This window comes from Xenia sp. Carnegie-2017, unplaced genomic scaffold (assembly GCF_021976095.1).
Source record: "Xenia sp. Carnegie-2017 unplaced genomic scaffold, XeniaSp_v1 HiC_scaffold_16, whole genome shotgun sequence".
Lineage (NCBI taxonomy): Eukaryota > Metazoa > Cnidaria > Anthozoa > Malacalcyonacea > Xeniidae > Xenia > Xenia sp. Carnegie-2017.
In genome coordinates, this window is record NW_025813469.1 from 5,203,654 (window position 1) to 5,219,096 (window position 15,443).

Genomic DNA, 15,443 nt, shown 5'->3' on the forward strand with positions numbered 1-15,443 from the left:
ATCTAAGCTCATTCCTACTTCACAATATTCGTCGTTCAGTGCTACAGAAATTTATCTTTCCTTAACGTTGGCACTTTGTTGCTACTAATTTACAAATAAAATACCGTGTAATTGCAAAGCAAATTCTTACACAGATTCACAGAACCAATTCAACAAGAGAATTCAAAATTAAATACTTTCATTCATTTCTCTATTCCCTCGCTGACAAAGAACAACATATGTTTTGAAAACCATCAACGGTCTTCAATAGTTTGATAAAAATATTCAATGCATGGATTATAACCTCGGCAACCATGTCATCTGCAAACTAAACGAATGCCTAAAGGATATCAGTGACAATAATTAAATGTACCCTTAAATTTGAGAGATTTAATAAAAGTTTAGGCATTTACTAAGTTCATTCATTCATAGAATGCATGTTATTATTCGTCCATATAATCTGACAATGACCTATACCTCAATCTGCTGACGATATTTACGAATAATAGCTATCTACTTCTCCTCATATGACATACAGTTGCAAAGTTTATAGTCTAGGTTTAATTTTTATAATCCAGATATCTGCCAGTAATAACCTGGATACGAAAAAATCAAGAGTTTTCACGATTAGGTGACGCAGACAGCCCCAAAACACAATGTATTCAATCTTTAGATTTATCGTTTCGATTGTGTATTGTGTATCATTGTCTTATCAATGAACGAGTCATAGTCATAAGAGGGTTAGGATTATAAAGATTAATGGCTTGACGTTGATCAAGCACTGTCATCACTTTATACAATATTCTGGGAAACAATAACAAACCTTTTTTATGCTTTAAATATGCTACGCCCCTTTGACGTAAAGATCGTTTCAGTGAGTTTCATATTTCGGGAAGTTTCAGTTCTTATCACTCGAGCAAGAGCGATAGATAGTGTCCTAAGAAAAACCGTTCCCAATTATCAAACGTTTTAAACAACAAGAAGTCACAATGAAGAGATGTTGCATCCGATATGATACAGCAATAATATGTGCACTTTTCCTTTTCAGTGAAGTGGCGCATGCATTTTATGGTAAGTGTAGAAAGTCAGACTCATATATGACGGTAATTATAGAAATGCTCTCGACGCGTTTGAATGTAATGAGAATTAATAAACATTGGTGATTTGAGTAGACCTGACTACTCAAAATAACACAAAAACGTGATTGAACGGTGTGAATCATTAGATTTATAGCCACGGCAATTTCTATCTTATATCTCTCATTTTACGCACAAAAGAGAAGATAAATTTAAACATTTCCAAAACAAGCATCTCGATGATGCTCGAGTCTTTTTCTTAAACGCCGTTTAATTCGTGAGGTAGTTTGATGCTATGTAGCATAGTATAAACTGCGTAGTTACTAAAACAGACATTATTGGCAACTTTATCGGCATTATCGGCGAAGTGAATGGATTAGCTAAAGAAACATGGTAAAAATAAATGCAAAAAAAGTATGCTACTATTAATTTATGATGATTTCACAATATAAAGACAAACAGTAGTCACAAAGGTTCTGCTCGCGTTGAAATCTTTGAAGTTTTCCTCTCTGAGAACACCATGCTAAAAGAAAGCCTCTCATTTGGAAATGCATAAATGAAGCTTGCTTTCATTCTTTGTTTCATATACACTTAATAACTTGTTATACACACATAGTCGATTGCTTGAAACGAGGTTTATACACTGCATGATAATTAAATGTCTAATACTTTGTGCTCTTCAACTACTTTGAATTTTCGTAAAAAAATTTTGAATGAACATTGCAACATTCGCCTTCTGCATCAGCTATTTGACCACAGTATGATCAAATTTTTAAGTGAGATTGCCACAGAGGTTTACTTTCAATATGGGACAACAACGGAAGTCAAATGTTTTTCGTAATTTCATTCTACTCTCACATATAGTATGCGTAATGAGCACCGGTCTTTTTCTGTGTCAAAAGCAAACGGCAATTTTTTCATAAAAATTGACCTTCCAGAATTGTTCTTGGATTCATTAAATCACAACCGCTTCTTTCAAAGATATAGTAAACTTGATAAGCATTCGGCCAATAGTTTGAGAAAAGTATGAAACTTATGGCTGTAAACTCCATTTCCTGTAGAATTCAATAATAAATTTGCTCTTTATTTTCTGGCTGCCAATGTTTCTATCGCGAAAGAGACTGGTATCTACTTTTCACACTATGAGTGACACTACTGTTGGCGTATGTACCAGTGGTTTATATTGTGATGATGTCATATATTCATACATGCCATGAACACTTTATCTACTGACAATTTTTTTTCAAATCTTTTCCAGCCGAGAAAAGGAATGATAATCTGCATGGCGATCTTATCCGCGCAGTTGTTCGATCCTCGGACTGGCTGAGACAATCATATAACAAAAATACAACAAAATTACGTCCTTATCGTACAGGATCCATGTTTGCCACTCTCAGACTAGTAGGTCATACTCCCAGCACTCTGTTGTCCGACTTCAAAAATGCACAAGGCATTTCCATTGACCGGACATTGAAGAACTTTCTTGACTCCGTAAAAGAGCAAAAGGGAAATCTCTCGAGTATTCCCACACCACATCTTGCTTTGATAATCCACGGCGTACTTTCAATATGCAAAAATGCCGACGACTTCCACGGTCATAATTTGACACGAGATCTTTTGGCCGGATTCTCGACTTTTGGGGAAAATCGATATTTCAACAACTATTTTGGCTACAGTTTAGCCGTAATTGCTGTATGCAACGCAAGGAAACGCATTTCCAGTCAAGCGGAGAAGACATTAGTTAAAAGTGCGTACAGGCAAACCTCATCCCATACTGTTGATATTGATGCATTAATTTTGACTGCAATGTCATGTGTAAGCTCGCAGCGCACTTCGATCGAGCTGAACTCGGCAAAAAATTTCTCATTCAACGTCTTCTCTCAAATCAAAATACAACAACTGGAGGCTTTGGAAACCAGTACTCCTCGGCTTTAGCAGTTCAGGTAAAAATTAATAACCTAAACTCCTGTCTGCTGTAGTTTTTTTTGCTTTGTCATATTTTTTGAAAGTGTGTAAACACAAGTGTAACACGACAACAACACAATGTTATATGTTCTATGACAGTAAGTTGATGACTACCGTAATTTATCCAATAAACGCCGCGTAATAAACTAACGCTTTCATTGAAACGTGAGCGTGAGTTGGTATCGCACGCCTCTCCTTAATAAACGCACTGTGTGTAATATACGCCTCCTCCACATTGCCTGTAGAATATCTTTATTATGTGTTACGTATAGTATATTGTCGATTGGCTTCAGAACCATACAATTTGGTTTCATTTGTTAACACTTAGGTGACAGAATTGATGTAACATCCTCTTTATTAAACTCCTCGCATCTATCAACACTGCCTAAAACCACTAAAATTTATCTAACACCCCGGGCATTTATTGGTCTTTCATGGTACATGCAGTTGCGCAACTTTTCTTCAGATGGAAGTATCACAAGTGTTTGTTCATATGATCTATTTTGACTTTTTCGAATTTTGTATTTAGCTGGATGTGATATATATAGCTGCTTTTCCGCAACGCTTGTTTTAAGTCCATCAATTTTGCATTATTAAGTCCTTAATAACCGAGCGCGAGGTCTTTACGAAGAAATAACGGACCGAGGTCTTTTGTACAGACCGAGACCATAGGGCGAGGTTTGTGCAAAAAGACAGAAGTCCGATATTTTTCAGTAAAGACCGAGAAAGCGAGGTTATTAAAAGGTTTATTATATGGCATTATTTGACCTTAAACGAAAATTGCTTTCTTGCTCGTCATTGCTGTTTTTTACCGCTTGGCTTTCACTTTTCTAGTTTTCGTCCATAAAAAATAAATCGTTTCTTACTGTATCGTCTGGATAGTTAAACTGTTTTCCAAATGTTTTTCCTTCGACTCACATTCGTAAATGGTTTTTGTTTCGTTTTTTTTTGCGTTTTGCTGTTTGCATTTTGAAGTTTGTTTACATTTGACTGCAAAATCACGCGTTTTGGACCGTGGTCGATTACGGGAAAATAATGGACCAGCAAAAATGTTTCTGAGCCAATCAAAACGCGCCATTTGGCCAGAAGTGACGCTTGCCATATAATAATGTTATTTTATAAAAAAAGACATAAATTTGGCTTAGGCTTACGCAAGCACTGGACACGTTTGTAAGAACTCTCGAGCGGGTGGAAACAAGTGACCTTTGGCCTCGGGCTTGCCCTCATATGCTCTCGAATTCTTCCAAAGGTCTCCTTGGTTTGTATATAGGCCTGTGCAGACAAAGTAAACATCTTTTTTGTTCTTAAATATCATATGTTTCAATTCGTCAATGTGTCAATTTCATATACATTATATTTTCTAATATAGTCAACGAAAAACTTAAACTAATTACTTCTTCGACCATCTTAATTCCAGGCCCTTCTCGCAGCAGGTGTTGAACCCCGCATCTTCTGCTATGAGAAAGCAATGAGAAATATACTTAAGTATCAAAAGAAGGATGGCTCCTTTGGAACAATATTGGCAAATATTCAAGTAACACCAGCACTTCTCGGAGAGTCACTAATCAACTTGAAAAATTATCCTTGTCCAGCGGGTAAGTTAAAGTGTAATATATGATGTTTTTGCATTTATGTTCAGGATACTTTAAAAACTTTTCCAATATATTTCGAAGTTCGAAAGCATGATTTTTCTGGATTTACAGTACTTAAAGTTGAAAAAATGACCATTTTCATTGTTTGACTGTCAACATAGGTAAATTAGCTAATATTATTTCTAACATAACAAAAAGAGTTCGTCCATTGTATTTTGTTTAAAATTGGATGTTTTTGAGGATACACGGGACAAGATGCCACACACGTTTGCAGGGTAATGCAATAAAAAAGCTATCCTTTTGAGGAGATAATGAGTAAAATACAGTGTTTTCTTAAAGCGTGTTTTCTTAAAGCCCGACATGACCCTAAATTTGGGCTCTCACTCTACTATTTTTTAATTTCACGGACAAGCAAATAATCGCCGACTTTGAGCTCCGGAATTGCACGAAGATCAAATTCTGAAATTATAAAATATATCGTCTGTCAATCTATTTAAAATCTTCTGGACTATCTACATAGACCAGTAGCAAAAACATGATACATGCACTTTTGACCTTCAAACTCTAAACAGTCGATTTTTTGTCTAATGAGTGAATGAAGCAAAATCTTCGTAGATTGCAGTACTGTCGATTAAATTTTTTTAAGAAGTCAAAATTGTCATAATATGTTCACGTAGTTATTCGTAAAAGTTAATTCTCACAATTTTTAATAGCACTATATGTATGAGGCATTTCAAGTGAGCAACAAGTTATTTTGAAGTAAACATGTTTCGGCATGCTTATGCCATCTTCGTACAAGGAATGACTCACAAATGACTATGCTATCTATTTACAGTTTTATTTATATTATTAAAGTGAGAGTGTATCGAATTACTATAGATGATGGAATTATTTACAAGTTGAAATTATTTACAAGTTAATTCTGCTTAACAATTTGCCATGTAGCCAACTTACAAAAATACGTTTTTTTAATCTACAGAGCAATCGGCAATAGTTCCAAAAACGGTAAGAGGGAACATTTGGCGATTTCTGGACTCCTGTGTCAAGAGAATAGCTATAATTTGGAATATACCAATACTGGAATAAAACAGATAAATTATGATATTTTTAGAAGACAGATAATCAGGTTTAAATGACAGTTGTTTATTGAGAAAAAATAATTAGAAAAACGACGAGCCTGCGAGCTTTAAGAAAAATGTAATTTTTTGTTTGGAACTTAATCATTTTAGTAAACGTGAATATCAACTTGAGGTAGCAACCTGAATCCTAAAGATGGTGGCATCTCTACGACATGCAGTATTTAGAGGAAAATTAAAATAGTTTCTTTGCATGAAACTTGTAATAAACCATTATTACAACGCTATAGTGTTCGACCATGACTGCATGTACAAATATAACAAGATTTACCTCAACTCTTTAGGTCATTGCTGTGCGAGTACAGTTGATTTTCAATGTCCCAAATCTCACGAAAACCGAACCATGGGTGGAGGTCAGTGTTCTTCAAGGTTCCACAGCCAAGACAATTTTGGACAAGGCAAAAGAGCAAAATTCATGCTACACCGCGACATATAGAAGATATGCGTGGGGCCATTCCATCACTAGTATTTGTGGAGTCGCATCAAACTGGAAGGCAAAGCATTATTGGATGATTTACCTCAACAACAAATCAGCCCAATATGGCGTCGATGGACTAAAACCAAAAGACGGAGACTATATCACATTTAAATACAAGAAAGTCAGCTTTAAGTAACTGTTTAGATTAGACAAAGGTGTCGGATTAACAATTCATGTAGCAAATCTATAGAATCTAAGTCCATTTAGAAGTACTTATTACCAAGAATGCCCATGTTTTATAGTGAAAATGCTATTAAATATGGTATCATGAGCACCTGATCTAGTTTCCTTGGAACTTTCCACGTCACTGAGTTCAAAACATAATTTTAATATATGAAAATAGGTACGCAAAACGTGCATTATGTCAGTAGCCTGGCAAATAATGCAACACGGCCACAAAACGAAGTGAACAATTTTTATATTTGCAACGAGTTGTTAGGAGATAACAATTTGAATTTCCTCATCAAACACGTCTGACGTGAATGCCATAAAATTACGAGGACACAAAATACTTTCAACCACATGTTTGCTATTTGCTCATCCATACAGGCTGTGTAAACATATATGCAATTTTTCACAAGACTTAGATGAGCTTAATCCTCCCTCCCCCTCTTCTGAATTCAGCAACTGTACAATGCAGGTAAGAGTCTATGCTAAATGGGCTAAATCTGGAAAAAAAATTTGCATGTATTGCCCAACTGAATACAGGTCTGAAAATAAGAGCACATAAATATTTTAGATGCACGCAGTCAGTTGTGCTTTCATGAGTTAACATCGTACTAGTACTTCCTACCTACAATCGACCCATCGCAAAGAAGCATACAATAGAGTAAAAATCAAACATTTTCTTTATAAAGGGTTTAAGAAAAGCATTGTAACACCGGAATCTGGACAGAAGTCCTTGCTAATTAGCAATTGGCCAGTAACACTCTTTATGCTATTGGGATTTTTTAAAATATATTCAATTTTGGCAAGTTAGTAAACAGCTGATACATAGGCACTTTAGTGATAAAGTAATTAAGTGTTCTTAGAGTCGATTACCGCTGACCCTACAACAGGACTATGGATTCGATTCATTTCTAATAATGCTTGAACTGTCGAAAGCCGCAATAGAAATTTTGGGTGGTAATGAATGAAATACGGATTTTCGTCCCTTTTAACACTTCGTACTCGAGGTCAGTCACTCGCGTCAAAAACAATTTTCTCTCCAAAATGAAGCACGTCGCACTCGTCGTCATAGTACAGAAAAAGTAGAGGAATTCCATAGAAATTTTTTGCCACGCATATCTTATTAAGGCAGCAAGTCAATTTCTTTTCTCACCAAGAACGCTCAGATGGGTAACTGCAGCCAGTAATATAAATAAATAAACAACGCCAAGTTTTACATCAAAGTAGACCTGTTTATTCTGCCTTAAACTGCGTCCTTTTCAAACTTATACTATTAGCTAAAGGTCATTTCCTCCTTCCCGACAAGCAAAATGTCGTCAATCAACAACGATCAGAACAGTAACAGCTCTATATGCGCCTAACTCTCTTCCTTTTCCCTTTTCTTCAATAAAAATTTCACGCAGAACAGTACAAAATAAGAAATTCATTTTGAAAAATTAAAATCCTTGGTGTATGCCTGAGTTTACATGAAAAATGTACCGCATGTATTAGAATTTATAGCTCAAATTCATTCCGATCAGATTTTTCCCAAACGAAACACGGACGTAAGGCAAGGCAAATGTTGGATATAATCGAAAAAAGATGGAATGAGAAATTAAAGTCGTTATATTTCAAAAATTGTCTTGAAATAATCATTATTTTCCAAAGCATTGTGACTGAGTCATAATTTTAATACCTTTTACGTTTAGAATTTAGATTGACCAAAAATTCTATTTTAAGGAATCATACGCACGGAAAAGCCAAGAATGTTTAGAGCGCAAGCAGGGACATGTACATTAATGGGGCCGGTTGTACGAAGCCTGGATAACGTTTTATTGGATAGCAAAAATCTTCAAACTTCTAAAAAGGTGTTTATATATTTCTTACGACAAAGAAATTTCGTAATCTTCGAGACAATATTTTATTTCATTGATTGTTCAGTTCAAATCTTATACTTTTTGCTTTTTTTGCGTTTTAGAAAAGTTTAACAAAAATTGCTATCCAATGGATAACGCTATCCAGGCTTCGTGCAACGGGCCCCAGATGTCTAAAAAATAGTCATGGCAATGACAGTTACGGTATGTACGTTTGATTTGTGGTATTCTGAGACAGATTTTTAGTCTTTCAAAATTATTGGGCTTAGTCAACCTTCATCCCCGCTAGGGTCTGCCACTGTCGAATACAAAATAATGATTTTGGCTAGTTCGCTAAAACGTTAGCGAACAGAAAATTAAAGCAATGATAAGTCACCTTTGTTAATTGTTCGTATAACCAAATTTACTTTACAAAATATTTGAAATGTTTTCTATTTATATTTTTTGCTAACTGAATAGAAAAACAACGTTTTCGAAATTTCTGTATAAAAGTAAATTAAATTGTGTCGTGTATGAGCAAATATTACATAAATCCAATTATAAAATGTTATGTCGAGAAAGTTCTCTTCAAAAGTAAATTAAATTGTGTCGTTTATGAGCAAATATTACATAAATCCAATTATTAAATGTTATGTCGAGAAATTTCATTGCATCTGCCAAAATTATTCATTACTTCTGCATTCTGCTGTTGTGATTGACTATATATTCCCACACCATCCACGAAGAATCCCGAGTATGCGTTGTTTGCCTTGCATAATATCACTGAAATTAGCCCTCGAGGAAAATTTTTACAGCTGCTTGCGCAACATGATTCAAAATTAACGTCCATTGATTTAAACATAAACTTCCTTATGGTATTCGCGTACTAATGATGATGATAACCAACTAGTCAGTTGACTAAGTTTACTGACGGTTCCGATATATCAGGCATCATTTTCGCATTGCTTTCATATCCATCGTTAATCGAATACGAAACATCCTCCGGATCAATTTCGTTACGAAACAAGTCAAGCGACAAACCATCCGCAACAAGCATTTTCTTCACGGAGCTGCGAACGTTACACAAAGCGACGTTGATTTCTTCATGTTCACAATCTTTCACGATTTGCGAGAAACCCTGACTCACAGTGAAGTCGCATTCAAACATCGACGTGCAATCGATTATGACCACTTCCGGTTTGGTATCGCTGAGAATCGCGCTTTCCCTTATCTTCGTTATAATATACTGCACACCCATGTAGCTCAAACCACCGTCTAATCTCACATAGCATACCTCACCAGTTTGGACATTCACTTGTGGTTTGAACTGCCGATACAATAATATGACCAGTGCCATGCACATACCACAAGCAATGCCCAAGGCAATCTCGTACAGACAGGAGAAGAAAGTAATAACCAACGGTAGAACGTCAAGTTTTCTTACTTTCCAAATTTTGTTAACAATAGTAACGTTAATCGAGCGAAGGATAGCTACAATAACGACCGCAGCCAGTGTTGCTTTGGGAATGAACTGAAAGAATGGCGTCAGAACACCCAGGGCCAAGAGGACAACGCAGCTTGTGACCACACCTTAAATTATACAAGAAATTCTTATTGGAGGTGACTAAATTTATACTTGGCGGGAAAGTTTAGAAAGTGAAATGCGGGATATTTAATGTGATGTATTTCATGTGCTTTCCTTTAGTGACGAGACAAAATCCTTCGATTTAATAAAGAGTTAAAGATATGAAACGTTCATCAACTGACATACTTCAAAGATGTATGTAAAAGAATTCAAAGTGATATTTTATCAACTCAATTAATATTCCGATCTATCCACGTAAAAGGGGGTGGTTACATTTACCCCCATCGAAGTGCAATCACTCCAACTCGAAAGCGATAATAAAAGCGATGCTATAATTTTGTTGAAGGATTTAAATGTAAATTTATTCGCGTAAATATACACAAGCAAAACTAATACAGTTCAGGGAGAACAACTTAAAAACCAAATCACGTTTGCACGTTGTCAAATGCAAACTTGTTTAAAAATTGTCAATAATTTATCTATGTGCCGCACGTACGTCAACACGACGCTTGTCAACAACTTTTGAGCGTTGTATTTCGATTTCATCAAGAAAAAATTCGTAAAATTCTTTTGTCTTGAAACATTGATTGAAAAAAAGCGTTATGTTTGGTAGCATTACCATAGTCGTTCGAATCACAATTTAAATAACAATCATTTTTTTGGTGAAAAATTAAGCTTTGCGCTCATAAGCAATGCTCGTTTTGACTGAGGAAATACACTCTTGGGTTTCGCAACAAATTTCAGACTTATTATGAATTACACAGCTAATTTTCATGGTCACAAACAAAACACGAGTGTTGTCAAGACTAAAATGGAACTAATTGGAAGGCAGAACGTAGCCATGTAAGTTGTGCTTTCTATATTCTACACTAATTTTAAAAAACAAACGTTTAAATTTTTCCTCTAACTTGAATTCATGATCGATTGATTTGATAGATTCAGCTAAGGACGGTTTGTACAGTCTAATACAAACACAGCTATAGACCAATCGCCGCAGGCGTTTTATTGTAATTATTTTATAATCAATCATAATTTTGCATCAATCTTATTTGTAATGCACTTTATTTTGAGAAATACTGTATACGTAGCTCGAGCAGGCTTCGTTAATATGAAGCGCTACGTAGATCAGCGTCTCTACACCATTGCAAAAAAGAGAGCAATGCATTTTGTGTATACATTTCTGACGTGAAAAAAAAACATAAATTCAATCCACAAGCGTGAATACATACCTCCAAATGGGGTTGCAACACCACTCAACGAGTTAACGGTTGTTCTTGAAAAACAGCCGGCAATCGGAAAACCAGAGACAAACGAGTTAGCGACGTTCGCGACACCCAATGCAATTAGTTCCTGGCTTGGATTCACTTCGTAATTGTTCTTTTTCGAGAACGACTGCGCAATGGCGATGCTGGTTAGAAACGCAATTATTGGTACGACGGCAAAACCCGCTCCAATCTCAGAAAATAATTCTGCTGTTGTACAATTATGAGAAGAACGTAACTTTGGTGCCTGAAAGATGGAACAATACAAGGCATTAAAACAGTAATGGATTGTTTTACTTGTTCAACGATGCACAATGCCCAAAGTAAAATCCCACGATGCTCATTCAAATCCATAGGAGACCAAATACATATTGGGTAGAATGTTAGCACGATGCCAGAGATCTACCTTAAACCGATGAAACGTCATGTCGTTACTGCTTAGCTTATCTTCCAGACCTTATGCAAAACTTAAGGAAAGCTCAGCCTCGCATACATCACATCAGTTTAAGCTGTGCATAAAAATACTGCTCAATTCATGCTCTCATGATTGGCTTCCAACTCTGTTTTCATATGTAGGCGTAGGAAAAACGATAATTGGGGTATCTCATATTCTTATATATATATATATACCGTACGTCCTGTGTCCCAAGTGCAGGAGTCACAATTTTACAACGGTGATAGCCGGGAGGGCACATTGTTATACACTTTGTATATTACGCTAACTGCGCTTGCGCAGTTTGAGCGCTCTCGGATTGCGTAGAGAGTCTCATAAAGAGACGTTCACCGCATTCGCTTTATGCATTGCTCACCTATATAGGTTTGAGCACTCTGGTGACTCTACAATACAATCCATACAATGTGTAACCGTGCGTCCTGTGTCCCAAGTGCAGGAGTCACAATTTTACAATGGTGATAGCCGGGAGGGCACATTGTTATACACTTTGTATATATATATATATATATATGGTGATCATAATGAGAAATCTATTTTTCTATGGCTTATAACATACATGTACATGAATATGAGCCCTCCTCCAAATTATTAATCTTCCCACACCCATGCCTCTTTTCATATTATGTTTGGCAATTTTTTTTATTATTTTAGGTAGAAGGACATAAATTACAAGCATAATATACAGAAGATTGTTAAGATACACTACTAAGCTGAAGACAACTTATTTGGCAATAGTTTTTGAAATTAGATATTTGAAAAATGAAATAACGGAGTGAATAACTTTAGAATAAAACAGTATAATTCATGCAACAGTTAAAATAATGTTACAAATGCAGGGGAGAGCTTTTCTTCAATATTACATAGACAAATAGACCCATTCAAGAAATTTGGGTTCTTGGCATAGGCTAGGAAATGACAAAGAAATAAAAAATGAAAGAAAGATCAATATGCTAAAGATCAAATAAAGGATTCCTTAAGTAATAATTTGAGGACATTGCACAAAAAGAAAATTCCACAAAATGGTAATTTGATTTTAATGAGAAAGAACAAAAATGTACAAAATGTGATGCCCACATAGGGTGCATCACAAAATAATTCAATTATCAGATGTGCACTGTCTGATTGAAAAAAATATAACATAGCCTATATTTTGGACAAGTTTCACCGTAACAATGAAGTTTTGGGATAAAAATTTGTTCAAATATCTTGTGTCATTAAATTGGGTTCCAACCGTCATTAAAAATACAATCACAAACTTTCTACATGAAGATCATTTACCTTAAAAGGTGGTAAACCATCTCGGACTTTGCCGGTCAAGGAGAAAGGATGCATGTCTTTTGATTTGAAAGCATATGCCAGCAACATGCATGAAAACACAACCACTGCATTTCTCCCAATTTCCAAAATCCATATGGCTTTCCTGGCCAGTTTTTGAGCAAGAGTCGGCACTAGTCCATCTTCATTTGGCCATTTTATTCGACTGAAGCTTTTCATAATTTCTAGCACTATCATACAGGACACTCCCAGGACTAAATCCCAAACCTTGGTTTCTGATAAGTTACTGAATACGCTTTTCATCAGTTCAAAAAAATTTTCAGATTTCACCTTCAACCCAAACAAATTGGGCAGTTGTTCACAGGCTATGATGATCGATGCCGCTGAAGTGAATCCGCTAACAACAGGTAAAGGAATGAGACGAACAATGAAACCAAGTGACAGCATACCCATAATCAACAAAACACAACCCGTTCCTAAGCTGAGGGCTATTGCAAAATTTGGATCATTCTTGTTGCCAAATGCACCGGCCATCAATGCCATGATGGCTGCCGGACCAACAGCGAGGTCCTTACAAGTACCAAGTAAACAGTAGACGAAACCTCCCATGAATGCACTGTATAGGCCATATTGGGTAGGCAGCCCGGCTATTACTGCGTATGCTAAGCCTTGCGGTATTACCATCAACGCAACTGTAATCCCGGCAATTACGTCGCACTGAAACAACTGGAATGAATACTTTGGCAACCATTGCACAATCGGCAGCCTTTCGCGCAATGTCAATGGACAACGCATCACGAAAACAAACCAGTGGCGATTACACTAATCTAAAATGTCTCAAGTCTTTATTGTGTTGTTTATCCCTTGGTCGCCAGCCGCCATTTGTCGACTGCAAATCATTGAAGAATATATGTCCGGATCGCTAACTCCCACAGTTTTGTCCCATGATTGGCTGAAGCCAAAATACATCTAAAATTTGTCAAACTCCCCCCCCTGAAATAATGTTTTGCTTCTTGGCGGTAGAAAAACGTGAAAAAATGATTTGGTGTCGGTTTTTTCTCAATTCTCACATTCTGTGTTTTAAAATTGCGTCGGACAGAATTACTTCATGCCACAGCAAGATATTTCGAGGAGAAACATATTCAGCAAGAATCGAGGACGATCGATCCACAAACTAATAAAGTCTACAAGACGGAACTCAATGTTAAAAAATATGAATACGATATAAAATATATTTGAATATTCATAGCATTTTTTAAAACTTTTTTGTGTATGATATATGGCTTTTTATGTTTAAATAATGCTCCAGTGATGTATTTTGTTTGATGACACACAATTTTTCCTTGTTTATTTCATTATTGTCTTCGTATCAACTACCAAGCTTATCGGCCCGCTGTGGTAAGCATTGTTTATATTTTCTTTTTCTCTCATTATTTGCTTTACACAGACAAAATAAGAAAGGAGCGTGGCGTATTTGAAATATGTTCTAGATTTTTATGCATTTATATCAATGAAGTAGCTTTTTAAAAACTCTTTTCGCGAAGATCTTTCACTTTTCTTTTTGACACTAAGCTGTTTGTTTATTTGCAGCATGAAAAAGTATCGTAAAAAAACACATTTTTCTCTTGGGCAAATTGGTCAGTTTTAAAGAAAACTTATAGGCTTATGCTTAACAAGTTTAAGGCATAACCTACATTTTTCATAACCTTACATTTTCTTGAAAATAAAACCTTTTTGAGAAATCCTAATAAAAACTTTATACTAAGTGTTGCTGACGTCATCTAAGAGAGGCTTGTTTGTTTTTCTTTTAACAATATTTACGTCAATTTTTAAATGCATTTTCCTCAATCCCAGAAAGTTAAATCTTTTCGAAACTTTCCAAAACAGATCAATTTTACATTGTTTTGATTATTTCTTGAGGTTTGTAATCTTTCCATAACACAGAAAAAGCTGTAAAAAACGCGCGGTTTTTCAGAACGTCAATGTGTATTGTCATGTTTTTTCCACATTTTTTTGAAACTTCTGCCTTGTTAACTATGTATAATCAAATTCGATTATTATACTTCTGATAGTAATTGCTTTTAGTGATATAATTGGGGTTTTGTGCCAAAATTATCTAGTCAAAACAGAAACAATTTTAGTAAAAATCTTTTATAAAGGGCTGGGTCTACCTACAAAATAGCTTCAAATTTGGCTTCAATTTCCCCAGAGTTAGCATTCCAGATATATTTACTTCAATGCAGTAATTCTGTACTTCCACTTCAACAAGAACGAAATGGACTTCACAAATACGGGGGGTCATATGTTCCCTTCCTTTTCTGTTTGGTACAGCCTCTTCTAGTGCGTCTTCCCAATTTTGATTTAGCCTAAAAATGTTCTTTTTGGATAGCAAAACGCACGCGACTCCTTAAAATCTTGAAAACAATCTGCTAGCTTTTTTTTAGTGGTTGCATAATAGTGACGTCGTGCAGATATGTCTCGTGATTTAAATATGGTCTTTGTTTTTGGGAGAAACAACCAATTTGAAGAATTAATGTGTATTTATAGCACCGACTGTAATGCGTTTGGACATGATGGGAACATCGATTTGTGACAATCTTGTACTACAATCTAAATAAGAATGGCGACCGGCGCATTTAAA

General features: G+C 35.6%; 2 protein-coding genes across 2 annotated transcripts; one reads left to right on the forward strand and one right to left on the reverse strand.

Annotated features, from left to right (window-relative positions):
* Positions 1 to 827: 827 nt before the first annotated feature.
* On the forward strand, positions 828 to 6,497 carry LOC124437293 (transcobalamin-2-like). The gene is made up of 5 exons (XM_046987282.1): positions 828 to 1,050; positions 2,314 to 2,998; positions 4,438 to 4,615; positions 5,592 to 5,617; positions 6,033 to 6,497. Exons 2-5 carry the CDS (start codon positions 2,867 to 2,869, stop codon positions 6,360 to 6,362), a joined length of 666 nt encoding a protein of 221 aa, XP_046843238.1. The 5' UTR covers positions 828 to 1,050; positions 2,314 to 2,866; the 3' UTR covers positions 6,363 to 6,497.
* Positions 6,498 to 8,603: 2,106 nt separating this feature from the next.
* On the reverse strand, positions 8,604 to 13,718 carry LOC124436992 (sodium-independent sulfate anion transporter-like). The gene is made up of 3 exons (XM_046986997.1): positions 12,806 to 13,718; positions 11,041 to 11,320; positions 8,604 to 9,816 (listed from the first exon to the last, which is right to left on the reverse strand). Exons 1-3 carry the CDS (start codon positions 13,595 to 13,597, stop codon positions 9,137 to 9,139), a joined length of 1,752 nt encoding a protein of 583 aa, XP_046842953.1. The 5' UTR covers positions 13,598 to 13,718; the 3' UTR covers positions 8,604 to 9,136.
* Between the last annotated feature and the right edge of the window lie 1,725 nt (positions 13,719 to 15,443).

Coding starts and splice junctions, on each gene's coding strand:
- LOC124437293 (XM_046987282.1), top strand. CDS start 2,867: ATGTGTAAGCTCGCAGCGCACTTCGATCGAGCTGAACTCGGCAAAAAA. Junction 2,999..4,437: donor CCTCGGCTTTAGCAGTTCAG/GTAAAAATTAAT, acceptor TCTTAATTCCAG/GCCCTTCTCGCAGCAGGTGT. Junction 4,616..5,591: donor AAATTATCCTTGTCCAGCGG/GTAAGTTAAAGT, acceptor TTTAATCTACAG/AGCAATCGGCAATAGTTCCA.
- LOC124436992 (XM_046986997.1), bottom strand. CDS start 13,597: ATGCGTTGTCCATTGACATTGCGCGAAAGGCTGCCGATTGTGCAATGG. Junction 11,321..12,805: donor ATGGTTTACCACCTTTTAAG/GTAAATGATCTT, acceptor TCCATCTTTCAG/GCACCAAAGTTACGTTCTTC. Junction 9,817..11,040: donor TGTTGCAACCCCATTTGGAG/GTATGTATTCAC, acceptor GTATAATTTAAG/GTGTGGTCACAAGCTGCGTT.